Source organism: Cyprinus carpio, chromosome A7 (genome assembly GCF_018340385.1).
Source record: "Cyprinus carpio isolate SPL01 chromosome A7, ASM1834038v1, whole genome shotgun sequence".
In the NCBI taxonomy this organism is placed as follows: domain Eukaryota; kingdom Metazoa; phylum Chordata; class Actinopteri; order Cypriniformes; family Cyprinidae; genus Cyprinus; species Cyprinus carpio.
The window spans coordinates 475,934-501,831 of NC_056578.1; the positions used below are offsets into that span (position 1 = coordinate 475,934).

The 25,898-nt window shown below is 36.1% G+C and overlaps 1 protein-coding gene and 1 long non-coding RNA gene across 2 annotated transcripts in view; both read right to left on the minus strand.

The window, feature by feature from the left end:
• Positions 1-214: 214 nt before the first annotated feature.
• On the minus strand, positions 215-1,917 carry LOC122145534. The gene is made up of 4 exons (XR_006160376.1): positions 1,875-1,917; positions 1,703-1,737; positions 1,556-1,607; positions 215-275 (listed from the first exon to the last, which is right to left on the minus strand). It is a non-coding gene; the product is annotated as an uncharacterized LOC122145534 (long non-coding RNA).
• Positions 1,916-25,898, minus strand: part of LOC122133900 (protein NDRG2-like) — a 33,156-nt gene continuing 9,173 nt past the window's right edge. Inside the window, exons 2-12 of the mRNA XM_042759305.1 lie at positions 21,088-21,181; positions 20,059-20,100; positions 19,671-19,776; positions 7,108-7,228; positions 6,427-6,489; positions 6,239-6,299; positions 5,392-5,478; positions 5,242-5,298; positions 2,371-2,474; positions 2,177-2,215; positions 1,916-2,095 (exon numbers count right to left, since the gene is read on the minus strand). Coding sequence (XP_042615239.1) covers positions 1,924-2,095; positions 2,177-2,215; positions 2,371-2,474; positions 5,242-5,298; positions 5,392-5,478; positions 6,239-6,299; positions 6,427-6,489; positions 7,108-7,228; positions 19,671-19,776; positions 20,059-20,100; positions 21,088-21,162 — 927 coding nt within the window. The 5' untranslated portion in view covers positions 21,163-21,181 and the 3' untranslated portion in view covers positions 1,916-1,923. The remainder of the gene's footprint in view (positions 2,096-2,176; positions 2,216-2,370; positions 2,475-5,241; positions 5,299-5,391; positions 5,479-6,238; positions 6,300-6,426; positions 6,490-7,107; positions 7,229-19,670; positions 19,777-20,058; positions 20,101-21,087; positions 21,182-25,898) is intronic.

Below are 25,898 nucleotides of genomic sequence, written 5' to 3' on the forward strand. Positions count from 1 at the left end.
TCATGATCGGCCCGTCTTCACGCACAACCAAACATCACTTTCCCAGAGGACTCCAGCGCTTCATCCGTCCACACCTCTCTCCCCCGCTCAAGGCGCTCCTCAGCACGACACCTCCATGGTATGGGATGGGCTCGGCGGGAGCTGTCCGCCTCTGCGAGCCCTGGGACAGCGTTGCGGGGATCGGGAGCGCGGAGCCTCCATGGCCCCCCCCCACGACGAGGATGAAAGCGAGGTGGTGCGCGAGCGCGAGAGACGCGTCATGCAGGACGACGCCACTGAATTGATCAGCAGAAGAAGAGAAAGCAGCCGCAAACATTGAGGAACAAACAGAAGAAATCGTTTGGAAAAAACAAGAAAATATCAAAATAAAATATAACAAATTTTAAAAATAGATTATTCATTACAATTTTTGTTCCCACCAATCTTTTCTATGTGAATATTGTAAAATGAAATGTGTTCCTGTGATCAGAGCTGATTTTTCAGCATCATTACTCCAGTCTTCAGTCACACATAGGTGGAAATCCCGGGGGACCCCCCACGCTGTGCATTGTTAATAGCAATGTTTTATACTTTAACTTTGTAAATAGTAAAACAATGCAAATGGGGCAAAAATGTGTTTTAAGTTTAGAAACCATTTTGAGTCTCCCCCTCCCTTGCCACACAGTGCTTTGGTCCAAATGCCTTCTTTCCTCTTTTACATCAACTCAGTTGTCTGTGGTTTGCCGTGAAACTGGGCTACTTTATAACTGTTGCCGCAATGTTGAATCAACCCGAACCTGATGAACCCTGCTGAAAAACGTGTATTTACCCCGGAATGACAATTTTTTACCGGGGAACCCCTTTCGAAAACACGATTGGGTACAGTAGTTTTTGAGTAGCAATTGGGGCAGGTTGTGTTTGCAAACCTCCCGGGCAACCTTGAATCCCATATGCACCTACACACACAAGTCCGGTGAGTGAGAACAGGCAAGGCTATTTTATTCACTTAAGCATCAGATGAAGTGATTATTTTCTCTTTAATACAGAGGGTGCCAATGTATTTTTCGATGACTCTGCTATGTTAGCAATAATGCCCCCGCTGTCACATGATCCTTCAGAAATTATTCTGATATATAGCGCCACCTATGGTCCGATCTCCATGAAACTTTGCAAGCTTATTCAGAATCATCTGTCGCATGTGCCCACTTAGTTTCATGAAGTTTTGAGTTTTAATTTAGGATGTATAGGCTTCTGGTCATATTTGGCATTCCCCCTTGACATGACACCATTATAGCTCCCCAAAGGGTAAAATAAAAAAAAAATAAAAAAAACTTTTATATGCTGTTTTGCTGCTCTGTAAACATTTCTGATTTTGCTGCTTTATTAATGCCAGGATTATTTGATGAATAGAAATTAATAAAAAAAAAAAACATTTATTTAAAATAGAAATATTTTGTAAAATGTTTTTACAAATCTTACTAAACTAATACTTTTAAATGATGATGTAATTAGTTAGATTTTGTATTTCATATTTTTGTGACGTTTCTCAATAATAAAATGCTCTCAAGTCACTTACTGTATCCCATGCCTTGAATGAAGTACTTAAACGCTTCTGTCAGTTTGCTGGGCTGGAGAGACACACATTTCATTTACACACAACTGCACAGGTTTCCTCTGAATAAATACATTTTTATTTATAAATATTAATTTTGATGTGACTTACCTGAGTCAGCTGTGGCATCCCCCAGCATCAGCCATCTGAATAAAAACACACAGGGCGTTTACAGTACAAATACAGTTGATTTTTGCTTATTTTGCGTCTTCTTTTCATTGTATGCTTGCATAATCAATAAAAGTACAATTCCAGGAACATAAAAGACAGGTGAAGGGCAAACCTTGAGGAATGAGGTCGTAGTTGGATCTAGTTTGCTGTTGCACTCCCACCTAGGTGGACAGAAACAGACGTGCAGTCAGAATAACCCTGTGGGTTTCTGTGGATAAATGATTTTGTTGTTGCTGTTGTTTGTTTGATTTTTTGACTGACTGACTGATATAAAGACTCACAGCTGCTTCCTCATACGGAGCCTGATCACCGACCACCAACATCACAGGACATCTGAAAAACAACAGACACGTGTGGAGACAACAAAAGAGAATCTATATAAGAGAGAATGGCTTTATTTTTTATCATTCTTACTTGAACGTGTTATTCCTCTCGATGTTCAGATCTCTACGACTGTAAGACAAAAAGAAAAACATAAAAGTTTGATTATCAAAGCATTTCTTTCATTGTGTTATCTATCATGCATGTTGCATCGCACCTAACTGCATCAAACTGATAATAAAACATCGCTGAATCACGGTTTTGTTTGTGTGCGTGTGTGATTTTACCCCTGGTAGCTCTTCCAGAAGAGTTCAATGTTGATGAGGTTTGGCGCTTTAGAGATTCTCTCTCTGTGAGTCTGAATGAGCTCTGTGTTTGCCGACATCTCTTCCTGAAAACAAACAAATACACACACAACAAATCAGTATTTATCCTTTTACACACCGTCATCTTTATAATGGATTGGAATTATACAAAATTATTACATACAGGTGCATCTCAATAAATTAGAATGTCGTGGAAAAGTTCATTTATTTCATTAATTCAACTCAAATTGTGAAACTTGTGTATTAAATAAATTCAACGCACACAGATTGAAGTAGTTTAAGTCTTTGGTTGTTTTAATTGTGATGATTTTGGCTTACATTTAACAAAAACCCACCAATTCACTATCTCAACAAATTAGAATACTTCATAAGACCAAAAAAAAAATTAGTGAAATGTTGGCCTTCTGGAAAGTATGTTCATTTACTGTACATGTACTCATATACTTGGTAGGGGCTCCTTTTGCTTTAATCACTGCCTCAATTCAGCGTGGCATGGAGGTGATCAGTTTGTGGCACTGCTGAGGGGGTATGGAAGCCCAGGTTTCTTTGACAGTGACCTTCAGCTCATCTGCACTGTTTGGTCTCTTGTTTCTCATTTTCCTCTTGGCAATACTCCATAGATTCTCTCTGGGGTTCAGGTCTGGTGAGTTTGCTGGCCAGTCAAGCACACCAACACCATGGTCATTTAACCAACTTTTGGTGTTTTGGCAGTGTGGGCAGGTGCCAAATCCTGTGGAAAATGAAATCAGAATCTTCAAAAAGCTGGTCAGCAGAAGGAAGCATGAAGTGCTCCAAAATTTCTTGGTAAACGGGTGCAGTGACTTTGGTTTTCAACAAAACACAATGGACCAACACCAGCAGATGACATAACACCCCAAATCATCACAGACTGTGGAAACTTAACACTGGACTTCAAGCAACTTGGGCTATGAGCTTCTCCACCCTTCCTCCAGACTCTAGGACCTTGGTTTCCAAATGAAATACAAAACTTGCGTCTCATCTGAAAAGAGGACTTTGAACCACTGGGCAACAGTCAAGTTCTTCTTCTCCTTAGCCAATGTAAGACGCCTCTGACGTTGTCTGTGGTTCAGCAAATTCCTTGACACGTCTGTGTGTGGTGGCTCTTGATCCCTTGACCCCAGCCTCAGTCCATTCCTTGTGAAGTTCCACTCAAATTCTTGAATCGATTTTGCTTGACAATCCTCATAAGGCTGTGGTTCTCTCAGTTGGTTGTGCATCTTTTTCTTCCACACTTTTCCTTCCACTCAACTTTCTGTTAACATTGCTTGGATACAGCACTCTGTGAACAGCCAGCTTCTTTGGCAATGAATGTTTTGTGTCTTACCCTCCTTGTGAAGGGTGTCAATGATTGTCTTCTGGACAACTGTCAGATCAGCAGTCTTCCCATGATTGTGTAGCCTAGTGAACAAAACTGAGAGACCATTTTGAAGGCTCAGGAAACCTTTGCAGGTGTTTTGAGTTGATTAGCTGATTGGCATGTCACCATATTCTAATTTGCTGAGATAGTGAATTGGTGGGTTTTTGTTAAATGTGAGCCAAAATCATCACAATTAAAAGAACAAAAGACATAAACTACTTCAGTCTGTGTGCGTTGAATTTATTTAATACACAAGTTTCACAATTTTAGTTGAATTATTGAAATAAATGAACTTTTCCACAACATTCTAATTTATTGAGATGCACCAGTAGTCCTCTGGAATACTTGATTCTGATTGGTCAGTCGCATAATTCTGTAGTCAAATATTTCAGTATAATGATAGTAAAGTGTAGAAATTGACAATTTTCCCTCACAGCTTGTTCTGGGTGAATAGGGTAAAACTTTAAACTAATAGATATCACCATACTTGTCCAGTTAAATAATCATCAATTATTAAGGCAATTATTTTGGGTAACACTTTGTTTTAAGGTGTCCTTGTTACACGTTACATGTACTTACTATTATAAAAACAATTCATTAAGCATAATTACAGGCAAGTAACCCTAAACCAAACCCTAATCAAATCTGTATCATATAGTAAGTATTCAGTACTTAAATGTATAATTACAATGTAACAAAGAGTTTTTTGGAATGTTATGTTTAAATATGCACTACTTTGCATAAATTTCCAGATTATAAATCTGAACATTGGATGAAGTCAGGTTCAAACTTCTTGTTCAGTTCTAGTTAAAGATTTTTACAGAAGGGATTTTGGGTTTTTCTTTTTATCACTATATTGATAAAACTGTAAAATTTGATGTATCTAAGTGATATTAAAGTAGAGATAGAAACTCATTTTGAGAAAACAGCCTTTAAACAAATGTATTGTAATTGAATGGTATATACAGAAACCCCTCTATAAAAACCTTCAGAATATAGAGAGGAATAAAACCAAGTCAATTTTGGTGTATGTGAGTGATACCAAGTTGGAGGGAAAAACTCATTTTGAAAAAAAAACACACAAACAAAAAAAGCTTTTTAAGATTTGGATTGTAACTCAAATCTACAGAAGCAAATAATATAAGCTTAATAAAATAAATTCTTAAATGTGTATTTATGTTGTTTTTTGTCAACTAGTCTGAAAGAATACATATTATGGAAAAAGCCCAAAATCTCAATTTTGACCATAAGAAAATTAAAAAACAATGATTTTGGCCTGTAGTGTATTGCCTTATGCAGCTGTATTATAAGTATGATAATATACAATCAGCCGTTCATTATCAGAAAAATAATCTACATAAACTTGATCAGAAGCCCTCCCATACATACATACCTCTCTAACAAAGACAAACACACTCGGTCTAATCTAATGTCCTAGAAGCAGAAACACACACCTGACTGAAGAGGTGACTCAGGATTTGGTCTGAGAGGGAAGACGTCAGATTGGAGAGCTGCAGAAGAAACACAAGCTTTTCGAGTCACTTTCGGGTACGTACTGACTGTTATTAATAATCAGACAGTGACTTCATGTACAGCTGACAGACCTTCTGTGCTGCCCAGTCCATCCAGCCTCGTGCGTTTGTGTCGACGTTGATCAGAACGAGCCCTTCCACGGCCTCAGGGTTAGTCAACTGTGAGCGAGAGTGAAGAGAGGATGTGAAGCAGCGCTCAGGGAATATAAAGACACTTCGGCTCAGTTTCAAACCTGGTGAACATCTACAAAATCTGAAGGCATTAGAGGCATTTGTCTGTTTAAAACACTGCAAAATGATGCTGCCTTTCTTTTTAGTCAAAATCTAAGGGAGCATTGCAGGTTTCCTTTGTAAATAAGGCAACATTAAAATGCATGGTGATGAGCATTGTGACATCTCCATCAAAGATGGCTGATGGAGTTTATTTTGAGAGTTTCTCATTTTTACTGTACTGTATATTTAAACACTAATGCCTCGGTGTGTGGTGTGTGTTTTAAGCCATCAGAGGACGTTATTGAGTCCCTGAGTGTCTACTTGTGTTATATATGTTGTATTTAAACATATTGATGCAGCAGGATTTAAAAAAGCTATGCTTTAATTGTTTATGGTCAAGAGAAAGAAACTAAAACATAACTAAATTCAAAAACTAAAACCCAAAATATATAAAGAAAGAAAGGGGCCACAGCATCGAATAAGGGTCAAACTGAACTCCAAAATACATAAAAGTAGTGAAACTATTTGATGATAAAGCAATAAAAGGGGAAAAATTATAATAAACTAAATGGAGAGCAACAAAATAGTTCAGAAGTCTGGGCACCTAAATTAAAACTACTGATAAAATATTTAGAAAAAAGTACAAATGAAACAATAAAACGGTTAAACAATAATAATGCATGTGACGGTCAGGTGTGTAACTCACAGTGAACTTGGACAGTATGTAAGCGCCAGCTCCAACTCCTACACCGATAATTGTGCGGAAACTAAACGAGAGGAAAGTAATCAGCACTGAATCACATGGACATAACAACTTTAGTCAAGTATATTTGTAAAGTATATTTGAAGTGTCACTAATGAAAATTTAAACATCCAATAACTTGTTTAACTCACTTAAAATACTGCAGGACAGCTGGAAGCATATCAGAGATCTGATCCATAGTTGCATACTGGTATCTGTTAGAGAAAATCAGACATTTTAGGACTCTTATCATGAGACACAGCGGCCTGTGGACATGTGAAAGCATAAAAATAGTCTCTGAGTCACAATCTGCATCACGAAAGACATAAACCACTAACACCTTCTGAAGACACTTTGACAGGTGTCAAACACCATTTAATGCATTTACATTTTTCACATTAATTTTTTAACACCCACACAGAGTCTCAACAATCGCACTCGCACTCATAAATATACAGTTGTGCTCAAAAGTTTGCATGCGATCACACCGATGGGATTATCATCAGCTGCTCAATTCAAATCTGCATTCACGCTTTGGCTGGTGCATGTCATTTATTAAAACTTTTCAGTGTTTTCAACCATATAATGTTTATGTTTCTCTCACTGTCACAAATAAAGTGAAAAATGAAATTAAAAGTGTTGATTGCAGCACTGAATTCATATCTGCTCATGCTGCATCATATCTTCTTTTTACATGTTTTTGCAGAGTTGCACATTAAACCAATCACAGAGCTCATGAATGCAATGTCCAATCAGAAGCGTTCATATTAGTCATTACAGAAACGCTGTGAAGGTTTGTTCAGTGGAAAGTGTAAAGAACGCATGGCACGTACCCGGCAGGATAAATGGCCGCGCCGTCCTCTTGTCCCGGAGCATCCACATGGACCACAGTAAAGTTCTTCACGATCTCCTGCATCTCCTCAAACTTAAACAGGGTGGAGAAGCAGCTCTTACCTGACAGAGACAACCAAAAATATTTTAATTTAATAATTTGATTATTTATGAACACATCTGAATGAACTGCACAACCTTAATCGAATCGGTTGCACAGTTGCACGTATTCCCTACTTATTAAACCAAGATCTGTTTCGTTTGGACATCTCGGTGTATGAAGCCTTACAGCACAATGTCTGCAGGTTCAGTTCCCTGGAGAACGATGATTACGGTCACGACTCGCTTCTGATGAACTTGCAATAAAAGAAACTTCTAGCGAATACAACAGTAGAAGTCTTGTGTGTTTATTTTCATACTCGTGCACTTTGTCTCTGTTGAACTGAACACTTTTTGCTGAACACACTCATCAAGTGTTAACCGCATAGAGTAAGTGTGAAGAGCTCATGTCCTTTAGTATGATGAGCAGAGCTGCCTTTAAACCATCTATATTATTATTAGATACAGCAACATTCATACTGAAAGAAATGTTTTAGTGGGGCATTTCCAAGAAACAATGTGTATTTTCACACCTGCCTCTTTTCACATCAATAAATATCAGTCCAGTGAGCGTCTCAGACACTTTCAGATCTTCAAGACCCTTTCATTCACACCAGCTCAAGAACAACACAAAGGTAAATCTGCATTCAGTACAAATGACTAAAGCGCTGAAAAAAAAAAAAACAAGCATATAGGCTATAGTTGTTTTGTTAATGTACTGTAATAAAGTGATGTTCGATTCTTGAACAAATATCATTCTTTTGAGCCGGCCCTATGAAGTAACTGGTCGAGCTCATTCACAGATCGAACTGAATCGAACCTTAGTTCCGAGTTGAAAAAGAACCAACAAAAAAGGTTAGACCAGCTATCGAAGTCGCTTACCAAGGATTCTGACGAGTGATTTGCTGACATAATGCACATGCGTGTTATTACCAAGGACTTGATGCACAATGCAAGCTTATTTAATAATAAACAAAACGTACTGGAAATAACCATATTGTTTTTATTAAATAGGCCTACATTTTTTTTGTATTGTGCATGTAGATTATTTTAAGTTGTTAAGCTAAATCAATAAGTTTACAAAACATAGTTTAATTTTTCTATATACTGTAGACATGCCGAACACACCCGTGCATCAATGTCTGTAACAAGTGCTGTAAGTGCGAAAGTTTTAAGAAAACGTATCCAAGATGTACTATATGGGTTTGTCATATCCGACACGAAGGATCAGCGAATTAAACTGTGAACATCGTTAACTTAAATAAAAGACAATAATCAGCAATATGCATTCAAACAAATAACTTTATTTGAATGTTTCATTGATATAATGATACTGAGAAAATAAATGCTTCGTGATATCATCCCTGATAGCACACGTACATCACGGAGACGTCTATTTGACGTCTGCATTACATCTGCAAGACATATTTTTTAGGGTGTTTGCTCATCTGCAATACCTCTATAGGACATCTCTTATCAGATGTCAAATAGATGTTTAGAAGATGTCTATAAGATGTTTGTGATTTAGAATGAATCTAAAACTGACATCTTAAAGACATCTTTCAGATCTGTCTAGCAGATGCTTTCCAGATGAAGCCATCTTTAACAGACATCTTGCAGACTTACGTGTGCAATCTTGCGTGAACCGACAAGTCTTTTTTTCTTCTATTTTTTTTTCTTTGCATCACCACTGTAATGCTGTCCTTTTTTTTTTTTTTAATTGGTAATTATGTTTTTTTTTTTTTTTTTTTTTTTTATGGAAGCCTGTCTCCGCCACTGAATAAAAAATTAAACAAGGTAATTGTTACTTTTTATCTAAATATTCTGACTTGTGAGTTATAGAGTCAGAATTGCAATATATGAACTCACAATTATGAGAAAAAAAGTCAGAATTGTGAGATGAAAAGTCGCCATTACCTTGTTTTATATTTTATTGAGTGGCGGAAACACGCTTCCATATTTTTCAGTCTAACACATGTAAAGTTGAATACTTATTTCTTTGATCATGTAAAAAATATACCTAGTGTTAAAATTAAGAAATCTCTAGGTAATGTGATTCTTTACACTTGTGTGAACTTAAGTGACAAAATAAACAAAGAACAAGAAACAAGGAGAACAGAAACACTTCAGAGAAAACTTCAGATGCAAAAACCTCCAAATCTGTCTGAGATTTTTCTTTTACATGAGCATTTTTATCATGCTCCTATGAAAATAACTTTGGCCAACTGGTTAATATATTAGAATGATCTCTGAAGGATCATGACTCTGAAAACTGATGAAAATTCTGATTTGCATCACTGAAATAAATGATATTTTAAAGTATATTAATTATGTATTATATATAAATAACCTCTGACACAGAGAAGAGTGAAAACTCCTCACACGACCGCTAAGTTACCGAACATCTGAACATAACGAACCAAATGCACTGACAGATCTTCTTCTGTCTGTTCTGCAAAATGTAAACAAATGTATATTTCTGCAAGCATAAATGTTGTGGAAATATCAATATTAATTGTGTCTAGGTGAAGGCATTCCTCCTGGAACAGAGATAACACGGGTTTGGAGGGTATTTATTTCATACTCTGTGACAGCTTATTTAATGTAAAAATAATATTTTATTTAATGTATAAGCAGGGGAGTCATGCATTCATTATTTTTGAGGGGGTATGAGTGTGTGTGTATTGGCAAATTATTATTATTATTATTATTTTTTCATTTTTATTAAACATTCCCAGACGCATGAACTATATCATGAAATATCTCGATTCTTACCTTCATAGATTATGTTAGATAATATGCGATGGTCAAAGTAACAGATATGGGTGTCAAGCCATAACATATTTTTAATACGACTGACTTTATATTAAATGTGAATTTAACATTGAAAGTTAATGTGATATAAAAACGGCGGCTAATCTTTCATTGTAAAGAAAGAGAGCAAATAACATTTACATTATCAAAGAATATTTTCACTGACAGTCTAGTGTTCAATCACTCTCAAAAACTCATTAAAATCACTGAAACGGTTAACACTGTGAAATCAATATCTTATTTACAGATTCGTACACACATCTGCACTTTGTTGTTTCTGACGAGAGAATTCGCCAGAAAGAGGTATTCAGTCAGCGAGCGACTGAAGGAAGCACCGGCATTTTAGCGATGACTCATCGGAATACCTTTGATTGGCCATTGCATTCATAAGCTCAACAGAATCTTGTATGATTGGTTATAATGCGCAGCGCTGTAAAAACGCGTCTGTCTCTGGCTCAGCGCCAGCCAGCGAACAGATCTGAATTTGACTCGTTGAACGTTCTCACGCCCGTGGGATTGTATCAAATATAGAAAATATTAATATGCTTATTTTTTTTTTTTGTCTTTTGGAAGCTGCAAGCTCCATGTTATAAGTTACACATACCTACACAAACTAATGGTCATAGTGGTTGGTGTACTCAAAAGTAGCCTGTCTCTGTTATAAGTTAGGGCACACACGCGGTGTTCGTTTTACTTCACACTAGAAAACAATAGCCTAGATTTGCTTTCATAGTGCAGATACAAATCCACGTCTTCAACGCTGTTCTTAAACTTTCTGTTACAACTCTGAAATCAGAAACGCGCGGCAGGGAACTGAATGAATCCTGATCTGAACCAATTCAACTGTTTTGCCAAAATGGTAGATCAAGCTTTTGAACAGAATTGACTCAAAAATAATGAATCATATATTTTATAATAATATATCATATATTTCATCAATAATGAATCGGCTGGCGCCGATACAGGATGGCTGCCTCCGTGACGTGCTCTGCAGTGTGTTTTGTGTTTTTTGTTAGTTTGTCCTGTCTTTAGTTATATTCCTGCAATCATTTCACTAGGGACAAACACACATCTCCCGATATATTACCGGTTTTCTCGACTATTTGATGTTTTGCATTTTTGTCGGTGGAGCAGCTGCGCTGATCACACGCTTCAAGAGGACGTGCAGACGCGGAAAAAGAGCTGGCGCGCCTCGTGAGACTCAGAAAACGCGGATTTCGAACGCCGTTGCCAGCATCCATCTGGCAAATCTCCGCTCAAACAAAAAACGGACGAACTCCTTCTGCTCTCTCGGACAAATGTTCTCTCACACTCTGCTGCTCTGTGTTTCACGGAAACTTGGCTGCATGACGCTATTCCGGACAGCGCGCATCCATCTTTCTGTTCAGAGCGGACCGCGATACAGAATCAACGGGGAAATCGCGCGGCAGGAACGCTACAGCACGTTCATGAACGGTGGGTACAGATGTAACTGTGTTAAAAAAGTGTGCTGCTCAATCTAGAAACACTCTTCATGAACTGCAAGCCGTTCTAATTCGCCGCGGGAGTTTCACTCGTTCATTCTGGTGAGCCCGTTTACATCCCTCCGCAAGCGCACGTAAGTCTGGCTTTACAGAAAACCTCGCTGATCAGATCACAGAGACCAGAACAACAACACCCGGACTCCATTTTACATTCTTGGGGACTTTAATAAAAGCCAACCTCTCCCGTGAGCTGGTCCAAAATACAGACAGCATGTTACATGTCCACAAGAGACAGTAATATATTGGATCACTGTTACAACACAATAAAGGTGCTATCACTCTGTTCCACGAGCAGCTTTGGGACGTTCTGATCACTGTCTGATTCATCTTATACCGACCTACAGGCAGAAACTAAAATCAGCTAAACCTGCATTAAGAACTGTAAAAAGATGGACTAATGAAGCAGAGTAGGATTTACACTCTTGCTTTGACCTCACTGATTGGAGTGTTTTCGAAGCTGCTGCCACTGATCTGGACGAGCTCACAGAGACTGCAACATCTCTTAATATCAGTTCTGCTGTGAGGATATGTGTATTCCTACCAGGACTCAACTAATTTACAACAATGACAAAACCGTGGTTCACAGCAAAACTCAGTCAGCTCCGTCAGGCCAATAAGAGCTTTCAGGAAGCAATTTATAACTTACACACTGGAAAAGGAGATAAAGTGGCATTAAGATAAATTAATGAGACTCAGCATCAGTGGTGTGGAGCGTGAGATCACTCAATTACAAGACACCACCCCCCACACTGTAACGAGACGAGTAAAAGAACACCCATACCTTGCCTGACCCCCCCCCCCCCCACCTCTTGCAAACAAAAAAAAACACCTCTCCAAACAACCGCCCTCACCATTGTCACACCTCCTGCCTCCCCCTCTCTCCCCCACACCTGCACTAATGCGGAGTAAGCAGAAAAAAAGCCCGCATCCCATACTGTTGTTACCCAGTCTGTCCTTTCGACCAGCTATAAAGAAAAAAGCCAAAAATCCATCTATAAATATACTCCAAAAGTATTAGTGACCCAAAAATTGTACTCAAGTAAAATGTAACAAAGTCCTGTGGGGTCAATGTAAAAACTGTGCTGGCCCCCACCTGAGGGACATTACGTCTGGATCGCCTTTTGACGTTTGCTCTCTTACTAAATGTCTAACTAAATGTTATTTCCCCCACTTCCGTTGTCAGGATGAGATCTGAGGCTCTTCTCACTCGCTCTTCTCTCCCCACTTCTTCTGGCTCTGAGTGACGGAAGCGCAGATCGACAGCGTTCAAGAAAAAACATATTCTCCCAGCTCAACCTGGAGCAACACGCTCAAACAGTATTCTCCCAGCTAATTTCCAAACAGATATGCTTGGGTGAAACCCCTAGAGAACAATGATCTCTGTGGTAGAACTCCAGTACAATCCTTTATTAAAGACAGTGAAGAAAATATAAAACGAATCTGCAATGGCTCTGGAACTAAAACAAAAGATGGCTACACGTTTCTTCCCCCAGCTATAACACTTGACAGCACAAATTTACTTCCAAGTGTACACATATTAAAACATAACTGAAAACAGGACATCACCTAGATGTTATTTTTTTAATATCATGTAATTGTACAATATAACAATATCATTAAAACATCGTAATATCATGTAATTGTTGAATTAATGGAGCGTGGCATGAATAAAAGCTACCCGTGCACTATCATGCACAACACATTGAAAAGAACAAAAAGCCACGCCCTTGCTAATATACAGCATGATTTGACTTTATCACAGCAGGGGTGAATAAATGAAACAATGAGGGTAGAACTCCAGTACAATCCTTTATTAAAGACTGTTTAATTAAAAATGTTGCTATGGCCAAATGCATGTTTAAATGATAGAATGGGTGTGTAACGTAGTTCTAGAAACATCTTAAGCTTTATTTGCAGGTGCACAGTATTATAAAATGAGCTGATCAAATGTATAGCTCGAAAGCAATGTCGCTTTGAATAAAATCTGCCAAATGCATAATTTATCTGTTCTTTTGTGAAATCATTCTGATCATCTTTGAGAAACACGATATGGTATACAAAGTTATGCTTTTGGATGCTTAATCCACACTTGAAAATCATTGCATTACAGCAAGCGTCTCAAAAGCTGCAGAATCGTTTCTCTTTTCTTCATCATCATGCATCTGATAAGTTTGATTATAATTTTATTATAGTACCATATAGTACGGTATTTTCCTGAGGATCCTTTGCATCAAGGCTTTAGTTTGAGTTAGACTATGCAGTAAAAGCTGACATCAAACACACAAACGGTTCGCATGGGAAGAAACCTTGTCAAAACAACTTCACACACTTTTATTCTTTCACAGCACAACATACTGAAGAGACTCATCTAAACAGACGTTCTAATGAACAGGTAAACGCACACCATTTTGTGACCTTGTTTTATGTTATGCTGTATTAATGTGCTCAGATATCTGTTTTATGATGTATGCTGTGAATATGTATGGTTATAAGGATTGTAATTATTGCACAAAATCTGTAAAATATGTTTAGCAGTGAAACACTGGTGATGTGTAAGCACTAATGAACTATTAAACTAACAACTTCTCTGAACCAGATAGACCAGAATCAAAATTGTCTACCACTTTGAATTTTGTTGAAAATGTCTTTTTTTTAAACTCGCCATACGGCTTTAGTATGATGTGCTACAAATTTAGCATAGATCATCTTCTGACCGTGCTGGTAAAAAAAAAATAATAATAATAAAATCATCATGCTAACGTTAAAAACATGATATTTGCTATTTATCATAGTTAGTGTTGCATAAGCTTATAGAAGCAATGCGATGACTTACTGGCGATAATGAATAAATACTGTATACACCATAATGAACAGAAAAACATTTTATCACTGGAATAGATTATATGATATGATATTATATTATTATTTTCTATCATATTATATTATGTTGGAAAGAGTATTTCTATTTAGATTTTTCAAGGTCAATCGTAAACCATATTGTCCAATTTTCAACAAAACAGGGTGAGATTCATTGATTTTCAAAAATGTTGTAAAAAGATGCTTGTAAAATATTAATGAATTTGAATCATTTCCATTAAGCCTTGAGAATATAAAATTTACATTTTTTTTGTTTTTGTTTTTTGTAAAAGTGCCACATACTAATGAAATGTTATAAAGCTATGAATATTGGTGAATCTCCTCAAAGTCTTTGAAACTTGAATGCAATGACAAAACAATCTACGTATGTGAATGATATTGGTGTGTTTGGCCACATAATTACTGCTTTTATGGCTTTATTATATGGTAGAAATTGTTCATTAGCTTGTGTTTGTTTATTTTTAACTCTTTTAACTAAATGTCAGTCACTTTCCTGTTTCCAGGATGAGAGTGGCGGTTTTGCTCTTGCTCTCGTTCACACTCAGTGATGGACTGAATAATGTCAGTCTCAGCAATGATCAACTGGAAATGTTTTCAGACATTTTTTTTAACTTGCCACATCCCTGCCAGAGATCTCGGAATAACAACGCATATAATCAGTTTAAACGCAGACACATTCTCTCGCGTCAGTTCAACACCAGACAGACAAGCGCTTGGGCAGATTATCTCACGGGAACGCATATTTGCGGCAGAACTACTTTACAGTCCTTCCTCCATAAAAACGACAACGAGAGCATTATAAGAATCTGCAACGGACGAGGCGTCAGAGACACAGGAAACATGTGCATCAGTAGGAGAAGATTCACGGTGTACATTGTTGAAAGCTTTATGAGAAACGGACGCTGTGAAGTTAATAGACTTCATAACGCTGAATATTACGTGGTTGTTTCTTGTGAGGTCATTGCAAAACAATGTTTGCCAGTTCACTATGTGAGACAAAGTAACAGGCGTCCGTCCCGAAGCGGTCAGATCTGCAGGCCGCAGTCAGAGGTTTCTAAAGCACCGAGTAGAACTCTTTAACCATTAATTATATTGTTGCTATGCCACATGCATGTTTACACTGGATATGATTCCAGAGGTTTCTCAATAAAAGCTTTCTTTGCAGAGAACATTTTGGTTTTATGGTCAAATGTGTAGCTTGAATGCATTGTAAGTTGTTTTAAATAAAAGCATATTTCAGTCCTTTTGATTGTCTTTGATTGGAGACACCTCAGCTGAATAAGGTAAAAAAAAAAAAATGAATTAGTATCACAATACTTCCTCTGTTGACTGATTACATTAAGAATTCAAAATGAGAAAGAGCTTTATTGCCAAGTATGCTTGTATGCGCATACATGTAATTTGTTTTTAGTGACATAAGCTTCCAGTACACAGAGACAACACACAGAACACAACTGTTTATACAATTTATTTTACAAAAATAAATTGTATAAAAGGTTGTGCTATAGATGATAATGGAATAGAATAGAGTAAGATGCAGAGATGTACTAGGATGGAGGGATAACAAATAAATATAAGGATATTGCACATTTTTATTGCATAAGTGGTGAACATTTAACTGTTCATGAGGTAGATTGCCTGGGGGAAGAAACTGTTCTTGTGCCTGACTGTCCTGGTATTTGCGGCTCTGAAGTGCCAGCCAATTGATCAAAAGTGAAAGTAAAGACATTTATAATGTTACAAAAGTTTTCTCTTCTTTAGAAATGTCTTTTTATCAAATAATAACAGCAAAACAATTATATAATGATTATATATATATATATATATATGGCAGCACTGAACTGTTCAACGTTGATAATAATCAGAAATGTTTCTTGAGCAGTAAATCATCATATTAGAATGATTTCTGAAGATCATGTGACACTGAAGACTGGAGTAATGATGCTGCAAATACAGCAGTGCATCACAGAAATAAATTACTATACTCACGAGATTTTAAATTGTAATAATATTTTAACTTTTTTATCAAATAAATGCAGCCTTGGTCAGCAGAAGAGACTTCTTTCAAAAACCTTTAAAAACTGTCTGAACAGTCGTGTTTGTTACACTGCAGCAAATGCTGATGTCAATGCTGTGGAAACAGTTTCACACGTTTTTCCTTTTTTTTCTTTTGACAGCACAAATTATTGAAGCATCTCTGAGAGGAAAGATGCACATACAAGGATTGCAGTGTAATTCTCAAAAACTTAGGTAAATTAACATTATTTTGTGACTTTGTTGCATACTGTATAATGATTTTTTTTTTTTATGTACTTTTGTTCAAATTCATCAAACTTTTAATCTGATATTTTATGAACATGTATCAGCTCATAGATATAGGCTTTTTAGGTTAAAAACCTAAAATCTGAAACATAAAAACTTAAAAGTTATTAAAATATTTTTGTTATATAACATAAAACTTGTTTTTTTGCCCTTAAACTTACAGAAGCAAATGGGAGATAGCGCCACCTACTTGCTATAGTGAATACATATTCAATTCATACTGTAAAAATCAAGGACAAAAATCATTTATAATTTTTTAATAACTTGACTTTAAATACACTGTTCTTCTCATAATTTCTATGAAATTGTCAAGGTCAATCATAAACCTTACTACTATATTGAACTGATTTACATACTGCTATCATGTCTAATCTTCAAACAGAACTACCTCAGGAAATGTTTTAAAAGCTATAAAGGCTATAAATAATGATAAATCACATCAAAGTCTTTGCAGTAATCATTCCAAAAATACAAATTCATGTGCATCAGCATGAGGAAGTTCAGAGCGTCTTGTGAAACGGACGGTGTGACGTTCAGCTTGAGACTGAACAGGCTCACGTGATGGTGGCTTGTGAGGACATTCATTTAAAGGGGTCACATGACGTTGCTAAAAAGAACATTATTTTGTATATTCGGTGTAAAATAATGTGTTTATCTGGTTTAAGGTTCAAAAAACACATTATTTTCCACATAATGAAAAATATTATTGTTTCTCCACTATGCCCCGCCTTTCTGAAACCTGTCGTTAATTTACAAAGCTCATCGTTCTGAAAAGCGAGGTGTGCTCTGATTGGCCAGCTATCCAGTGCATTGTGATTGGCCAAATGCCTCAAGCGTGTGACGGAAATGTTATGGCCCTTACCAAACTGTGATGCTGTCTCCCAGCACAATGAGACAAAACCAATAAAACCCATTACAAACGAGGCATTTGTTGCAATTACTGATTATAATGACTTATACTGTCTTTTTACGCGTTGAGTTGCGTATCACACCGCGTAAACATAAAACTATGTCTGCATTTGTGATCAGAGAAACGACAAACAACAAGCGCTACTCTACACAGCTCAAAACTCACATTTAAATCATCAGTAGCAAATTATTTTAATATGAAAACATACTTACAGGCTGTGAGTCAGAAGAGCCAGACTGTCCTTGCAAAGTTTGAACTGCCCCACTTTATAGAAACAGACACCAGCATTGTAGTCTACTCTCACAGGAAACAGTCCTCATCCTCCGTAAAATGCGCAGCACACATCTGAATATTTGGGTTGAACTGTTCTGGAACAGTGTTGAAATACAACTTAACCACTGATTTCTAGTTGTGTCCTCTTTTGGAATAACAAACAAAGCAGCTTCGCGTTCTCAACGAAACAGTGTCTCCACAACATGGCGCCAGCAGCAACAGAGAGAATAAAAGTTACACCTACTTTCTTTGCTTGAAAATCTGGGCGGTGTTATGCAAATCTTCCCACATAGTGACGTAGAGATGTGAAGGCGTGTTAGAACGAGCCGTTTTAGGGGGCTGTGGCTGACTCTTAACTTTTATAAAGAATATCTCTTTGGGTTTGAGACTTTAGTCTTTGCAACTTTACATATCTTCACCAAGAGCTTGTAACACTCCAAAGGGAAAGGAAAACTTGCATCATATGATCCCTTTGAGTCACTGCATTCCTGTTCACTTCGCAGGAATAACTTACACTGCACTATCACCGTCAGCAGTGCAGATAGGCAGCGATTCCTGAAGAAATAACTATTTCACATCGAGAGGAAGAGCATCAATATCTGAAACGAATGCAAACTTGTTTATATGCTTCACTTCTATGATCTAACTTCACTTCTGCAGCTGCTTTTAGTTTTTTGAGGAAGTTTGGCCCTCTTTTTTTTTCTTTTCTTTTTTTTTTTGTCTGTTTAATTGTTTCATTTACACCAGAATTAATATAATAATAATTGTGCATTGTTACTGTTTTATTCTGCTTCCTTAAACCTCATCTGTCATGAGATCAAACAGTTGCTGTCTTATATTTTACATTTACCTAAAAAAGATACAGTGCCAACTTAATATAAAGTATTTTCCAGATATTATTTGTACACATTAAAATGTTTTTATTTTATTTTATTTTTTTGTTAATGTTTCTGAATGAAGTCTCTTCTGCTCTTATATTTTATCAAAAATACAATAAAACTAGTAATGTTGTGAAATATTATTACAACATAACTGTTTTCTATGTGAATATGTTTTCAAATGTAATTTATTCCTGTGATCAAAGCTGTATTTTCAGCATCATTACTCCAGTCTTCAGTGTCACATGACCTTCAGAAATCATTCTGATTTGCTGCTCAGTTATTGATGATGAAAACCTATTTTGCTGCTTCATATTTTTAGAAAACCATGATATAGTACCCTTCCAAAGTTTGGTGTAAGATTTCTTAAATAAGAAATTAATACTTTTATTCAGCAAGGACACATTAAGTGACATTAAATGATAAAGTGACATTTACAATGATACAAAAGATCCCCATTTCAAATAAATGCTGTTCTTTAATTCAGAAAAATACTGTATTATGATCAAATAAACTCATTCTTGATGAGCAAAAGAAGAGAAATGCTTAAAGATTTGAAAGAATCGCAAAGGGAACATTTTATTTAGGGCATCAAAAAATGTCAAATAAACCCATGGTTTAAAATGTCCATTGGTCATTCATTTTTATAAACGTTCAAGAAGGTTCCCTGAAATCTTTGTTTGCTTGTTTGAAGAAATGATTGATGTTTATTACTGTTTTCAATTACAAAGTGTAATTATGAAAACAATAAAAATAAAAAAATGAAGCTATTTTAAATTTTTTTATATATTTTAAAAAGTGTTTATATTTATATTTTAATATAAAATAAAATGTCTTGCGGTCTGTCCGTGTCTTTGTGAGTGACTTACTGTCCATTCCCACATCATGGAAGGTCAGAATGGCCGGTCTGCGGACGTTTCCGGCGCCGTGAACCGTCACGTGCAGCACGCCGTGAGACGTCTCGACACAGTGTTCCTACACAGACACACCGCAAGAGGTGAACGTTTAATAAAATCATGCTTATGCATATATACTTAAAGATGATGAAATAGCTGACATGACAAGTGTGACATCCTAAACCAGACCTAAACATGACTTTAACAAAAATCTAGTGATAATATACATGCAGCTTCACATCAAAGATAGTAAAATTTATAAATGATGTTTAACGAAAAAAAAAAAAATGAATGAACCTGTCAACTATATAAAACATGCATATCATGTGCATCATGTATAACCAGCACATCTGGGACTCACCTGGCCTTGATCCAGCAGTATTCGGGCCGCGATCTCTGCGTCCTGCATGAAACAATCACACAATCTCAATATCAGCAGCTAAAGCAATATCTCTGATTACTATGCATGTACAAAAACTCAAGTCCCAGTTCAAAGAAACAGTTTGCAGCTTATTGAATCCACAATGATTTGGTAAACAAACCCATGCATATAATTGTTATGTATTAAAAACAAACAAAAAGGAAATAAAAGAAAAGAATGAATAAAATGATACAGTGCAATCAATAACAAGAAAAAAAAAAAAAAAAAAAAAATCAATAAGCCTTTTAAAGTTGTGCATTAACATGGTTTTACAACAGTTATTGAGGTGCCGTTAGACAAAACTACGATGAAGTATCACAGCATCACAGCATTAAATGGTCAGATTTTTATCAAACTGTGCCAACAATGAAATTATAAAATACTGACTTTGAAGCAAATGTGCTGTTTTTCATACTAAACTAGTTGACATAATGCAAAAGATGATGAAACAGGTGAAAAACATCTTTCATCAGTGGGATTTTTCCCCCTGTTTTATAGTCCAGCAGCAAGTGAAAACCACATCGTAAATACCAGCACAACACTCTCCTCAGCAACACACACGATCTGAGGAATCGTTCAGGTCTGAAAACACAAACCTGTGTGCTAGAGGTTCATTCTCAAGGTTTGCTTATGTTAAACAGAGCAGACATCACTGACAAATAAATAACAGTTCATTCATGTAATTGCAGGCTGTCTGGTAGCGTGAAATTTGGTGCATTAATGCCGATCTCAAGAGGTGTTTTATGATCATCCAATTAGTGCGAATTATCCAAACAAATCATGATCCCAGTGTGTTTTTGACATGATAACTGAGTGTGTTGAAGGTCTTCAAATGTGCAGCAGGTGGCAGCAAAAGGTAAGTTAATGACAGATAAGTGCATGTGAAGTGTGTGTGTGTGTGTGTGTGTGTGTGTGTGTGTGTGTGTGTGTGTGTGTGTGTGTGTGTGTGTGTGTGTGTGTGTGTCTGACCTTCACAGTGTCCGACTGACCCGGCAGTAAAGGCTTCTCCTCTGTGATGGCGATCTCCTGCATTTCAGTCGTCATGGTGATCGGTTATGCTGTCCTGAAACAGAAGAATGCATCGTAAACACTGCGACAAAAAACAGCCACTTAACAATGAGAACACACACACACACACACACACACACACACACACACACACACACACGTATTCCGGCAGGACCACCATGACTCTGCTGGGCTTTACTCATCTTAATTAGAAATTACAGCAAGAATAAATTAACATAGAGAGACAGATGACGTTAAGAATCTCAACTGCAGTGCTGGGAGAAACCCAGCTAACAAAAATATGTTCTTTTAATGATTCACGATTGTTTTCTGTCATACTACTCTTGGAAAGTAATTCGATTTACTTTCCAAAATATGACAGAAAACAAATAAAAAAACAGACATCTGCTTAAAAGCTTCAAACAAACTCTGGCTATCTTTCAAAGGTTTGAAACCACAACCCGAGTAAATACAGCAAAACCAGACCAATACAGCAATGCATTCTTCCACAAAAGTGCTCACATCATCAGTCCTGCACATTGTAAATATGATTTTGTAGACTCATGTAAACCTGGATGTTGCACTGCATGCAGGCGATCTGATTTTGGCAATTCATCAATATGGGAAAAAAGCCCAACTCTTTTGTGGGGTTTTAAGTTGCGTAATGTTGCTTCTTCATGCATTCACAGCCTATAAAGCTGCATGTTTGCTCTGACGTGGCATCAGTGTGTGTGTGTGTGTGTGTGTGTGTGTTCAGGCCTCAGGGGGCCGTTTCTTCTCTGTGGTGTAACCAGGAATGATCAGGCTCCACAGCAGCCCCTGTCTCTCTGATGCTGAAGTCTGACTCTCATCTGCAGTTGGTCAGTGGATTCACACGGATGCGTCATCATTCACATGCTAAAAATACTCCTGATGGGGAACAACGCTCGCCAGCGACCTTTCACAAACACAGCACAGCCATTCACCAACTGTGAGAACTGTGACAAATTAAAGGCCTCCAAGGAGGAAAATCCATTACAATCCATAAACCCCACGCTGGGAAAAAGACCAGTGTTACAGTGATTTTACCACAGTTATAGGGTGCTGTTAACTTTTTAAAGCTGCAAAGTGTTATTTCTAGTGTCACAAGATGTGACCCTCCAATGAATTTACAAATTCTCAAATATGGCTTCAAATATTTTTATTATGAATAAAAATAAAAGACAAAACACCGAAACATGTGTATATATATACATGTGTATATGTACTTGAAGACAATATAATATTTAAAGAAATGGTTATGACTGTTTCTTAACACGCATAAGTACATTTTTAAATAAAGTCCAATTAAAAGGTTAACTTTAAAGTAAATTTCACATGGTTAATTTTTTTTTTTACATGCAGTCAATATATTATTAATGAAGTAAAAGGTTTCTTTTGGGTACTTAAAAAGACTGCTTTCACACTTAAGTACATGTTCATGTTCATTACTATTAATTTTACTTTTACTAATAATTTTACTTTAAAGTTTAATAGTAAATAGTAAAAGTAAATTTCACATGGTAAAAAAAAAACTGTACATGCAGACAATTAATTATTAATGAAGTAAAAGGTTTCTTATGGGTACTTAAAAATACTGCTTTCACACTTAAGCACATTTTAAATAATGTCAATTTACAAGTTTTACTTTAAAGAACATTTGAAACCATACATTGTTTAAAAACTACCTGCAGACAATAAAATATCAAATAAATAAAAGTTAAGTGTACTTAGGGTTTTTAATGACTGTTTCTCAGCACACTTAAGTACACTTTTAAATTCAGTCAAATGAAAAGCAATTGATGAAAATAAAGGTTACTTAAGTGTACATAAAAAGAGTTTTTCAAGACTGTTTCTTAACGCACTTAAGTACACTTCTAAATAATGTCAAATAAAAGGTTTTGCATAAAAGTACATTTCAAATGTATATATATATATATATATATATATATATATATATATATATATATATATATATATATATATATATATATTAAACTGGAAACACCTTTAAATATTTTTTTATCATTATCTTTTAACAATCTTTTGTCATGCTTTGTCATAAACTTATCTTAATATGTTTACTAACATACTAAATTACATGTAAACACTCTAACTGTATTTTAAAATTGATAGAATTATGAAATTACACATGAAGATTTACTCAAGTCCCACTTAAGTGGGTTGTCAAAAAATTATTTTTATTACTTGATAAAGATTAAATAATTGCATTTTATATACAATAAATATACATTTAAACTGCAATAGGTTTTCATTTAATTGTAAATAACATGCAATTAAATGTCCAAAACATTTAGTTTGCAATAAGTATATAGTTTTTAAAGAATATTACTGAGTATGCTAAAGTGCACTTATTTTCACAAGGGTGAGAAACCCTGAGCCTGAGAAATCATGATTTTGTAAGACGTCAATAGAGTTCATGCCGTGTTTTCAGACAGTATTTATTGATCATGCTGTGTTATTGATCAGCCGCTGCAGATGCATTGTGTGTCATAAACGAGCCGAGAGGCCATTAGTCATGTGACCGAGAGGAGCCATTATCATCGTTACCATCCAGCCCTCTTCATCTCCTCAGCGCTCGTTATCCTCTCGTCTGCGTCTCTCGCCGCTCTCAGAATGAGTCACTTAGATTTCAGAGCACATAATAACAGTTAAACCAGCGGGGGACAGTCTGTCACGGGGAAGAACGACAGAAAAAGCAACGCCGAGGATGAAATGGAAAAAAATTACAGAAAATGTGTGAAAGAAAAATAAGCAGCGTAGGAAGACTGAGATGAATCTCGCAAAACCTGTCAAGAACATGTCTAGGCCACATCTAGTGATAAAATTAAAAGGAAACAAATATATATATATATATATATATATATATATATATATAAGATATTAAAATTTAAATTAAATATTTTAATATTAAATATTTAAATTAGCTAAATAAAATATTTTGCTCAAATAAAATTAAGCCTATCTTTAGGAAGGTTCTAAATAAGTGTACTTATTTGAGATTATTAATATATATATATATAAATATATATATATATATATAATATATATAATATATATATATATATGATTCTCATAAAAATGTCAAGAACAAGACTAATACATATTTGTAATATAAAATATTTTAATATTTTAATTACTTACATATTTTGTTCAAAGATGAAGCCTAGTTAAAAAATAATTAAATAAATATTTGAGAAGGAAAATAGCAAGAAATAAAATATTCATACAATAAACCAATGATAATATTGTTTAGTCATCACAGAAAAATGTCACAATATTAAATATTTATTTTCTCATTTTAAATCATTTTCACATGATAATGCAAAATATATTTTTCTATTTTTCTCTAGTGTTTCCGTGGTAAAATATAACCTGGACATGTTTTCATGAGATTCACCCCTTGAGGCCATTAAATGGACCGTTTAAACACACACTGTTGAAAAACATTAGAGGCACAGCGTCTCATGACTCCAATCAGCAGTGACGAAAACAGCATAAAACCTAATGAGATTTGCTTCTGAAGTGACTGATGGAGTTCATTCAGGGGAATATTGGCTTGGAGACGGACAGCGAACTGAAAACAGGCCACGAGTCTATTGACGGACTCTAATGGATGACGTGCAGGAGTGAACGGATCGATACGAACCGCCGCCGCTCAACTATGACACACAGCCCGTCTCTCTTCCGGTGCCAATGCAAACCAGACTATGCTAATAAGCTCTGAGCATGCAGATATATTCAAATCACACTCAGCACTGTAAAAGACAATCTTCTTGGCAGGGATCTCGACGCTGAACGGTTCTCTGTCAGGTTTGTCTTGCTCAGCTGAAACACTTTCAACAAGAACTTTGTTGGAATGCAATCAAAAGTTTCAAAAGCTGACATTCCCAGCATCCACCACTCATTTTACTTCTATCATGTGATGCATTTTTGACCAAAACAGGACATTTACATGAAAACGGTCAACTGAGTATCACACAAAATGCGTGTAAGAAGAACATGCATTTATTTGCACAAAGCACTGGACAGCAAGCTCATTTCCTCTGGCTTTGACTGCGCAGCCCGAAGTTGTGCACATTTGAATCTGACAGAGATCTCTCTGTTACAAACCCTCATGAGAGCCAAATGACGTGATAAAGTTAAAAACCATATTGAACAACAGCGACAGTGAAAACAGTGAAAAACCTTCCTCCTTTTAATCCTCACATCAGCACATCAGCTGCTATTTTGACAGAAATGTTGCATAATTATACTAAATATCATATTGCAATATTCACATTATATTTGAGAATAACAGTGTTTATATCTGTATGTTGAATGAAAATCAATGCTTGATTGTGCAGTTACACTGCATGCACACAACACCTTCATATTCCTGAAATTAAAATTAAAAATTTCTGATTAAATAAATGCAGCCTTTGTGAGCAGAAGAGGCTTCTTCATTAACAAATTTGCTCAACCCCAACATTTTAAATGGTAGTGTAACTCAAAATTTGTATTATTTCACTCCAAACCATCAATGCTAGAGTTTATAAAAGTGCAAAACAAAGCAGAGCCACTTCATCGTGGCTGAGGAAATTGCACAGACACACACAGACAAAGCTAAATGCAGGGATGTCTCTCTCATGGCCTGTTCAGAAACATCTCTGCTGGCAAACATGCTGCTCTCCTGCGCCTCAGTAAATGCAGGAATGTCAGAGGACATCACAGCGCTCCAGTGAGACCGACGC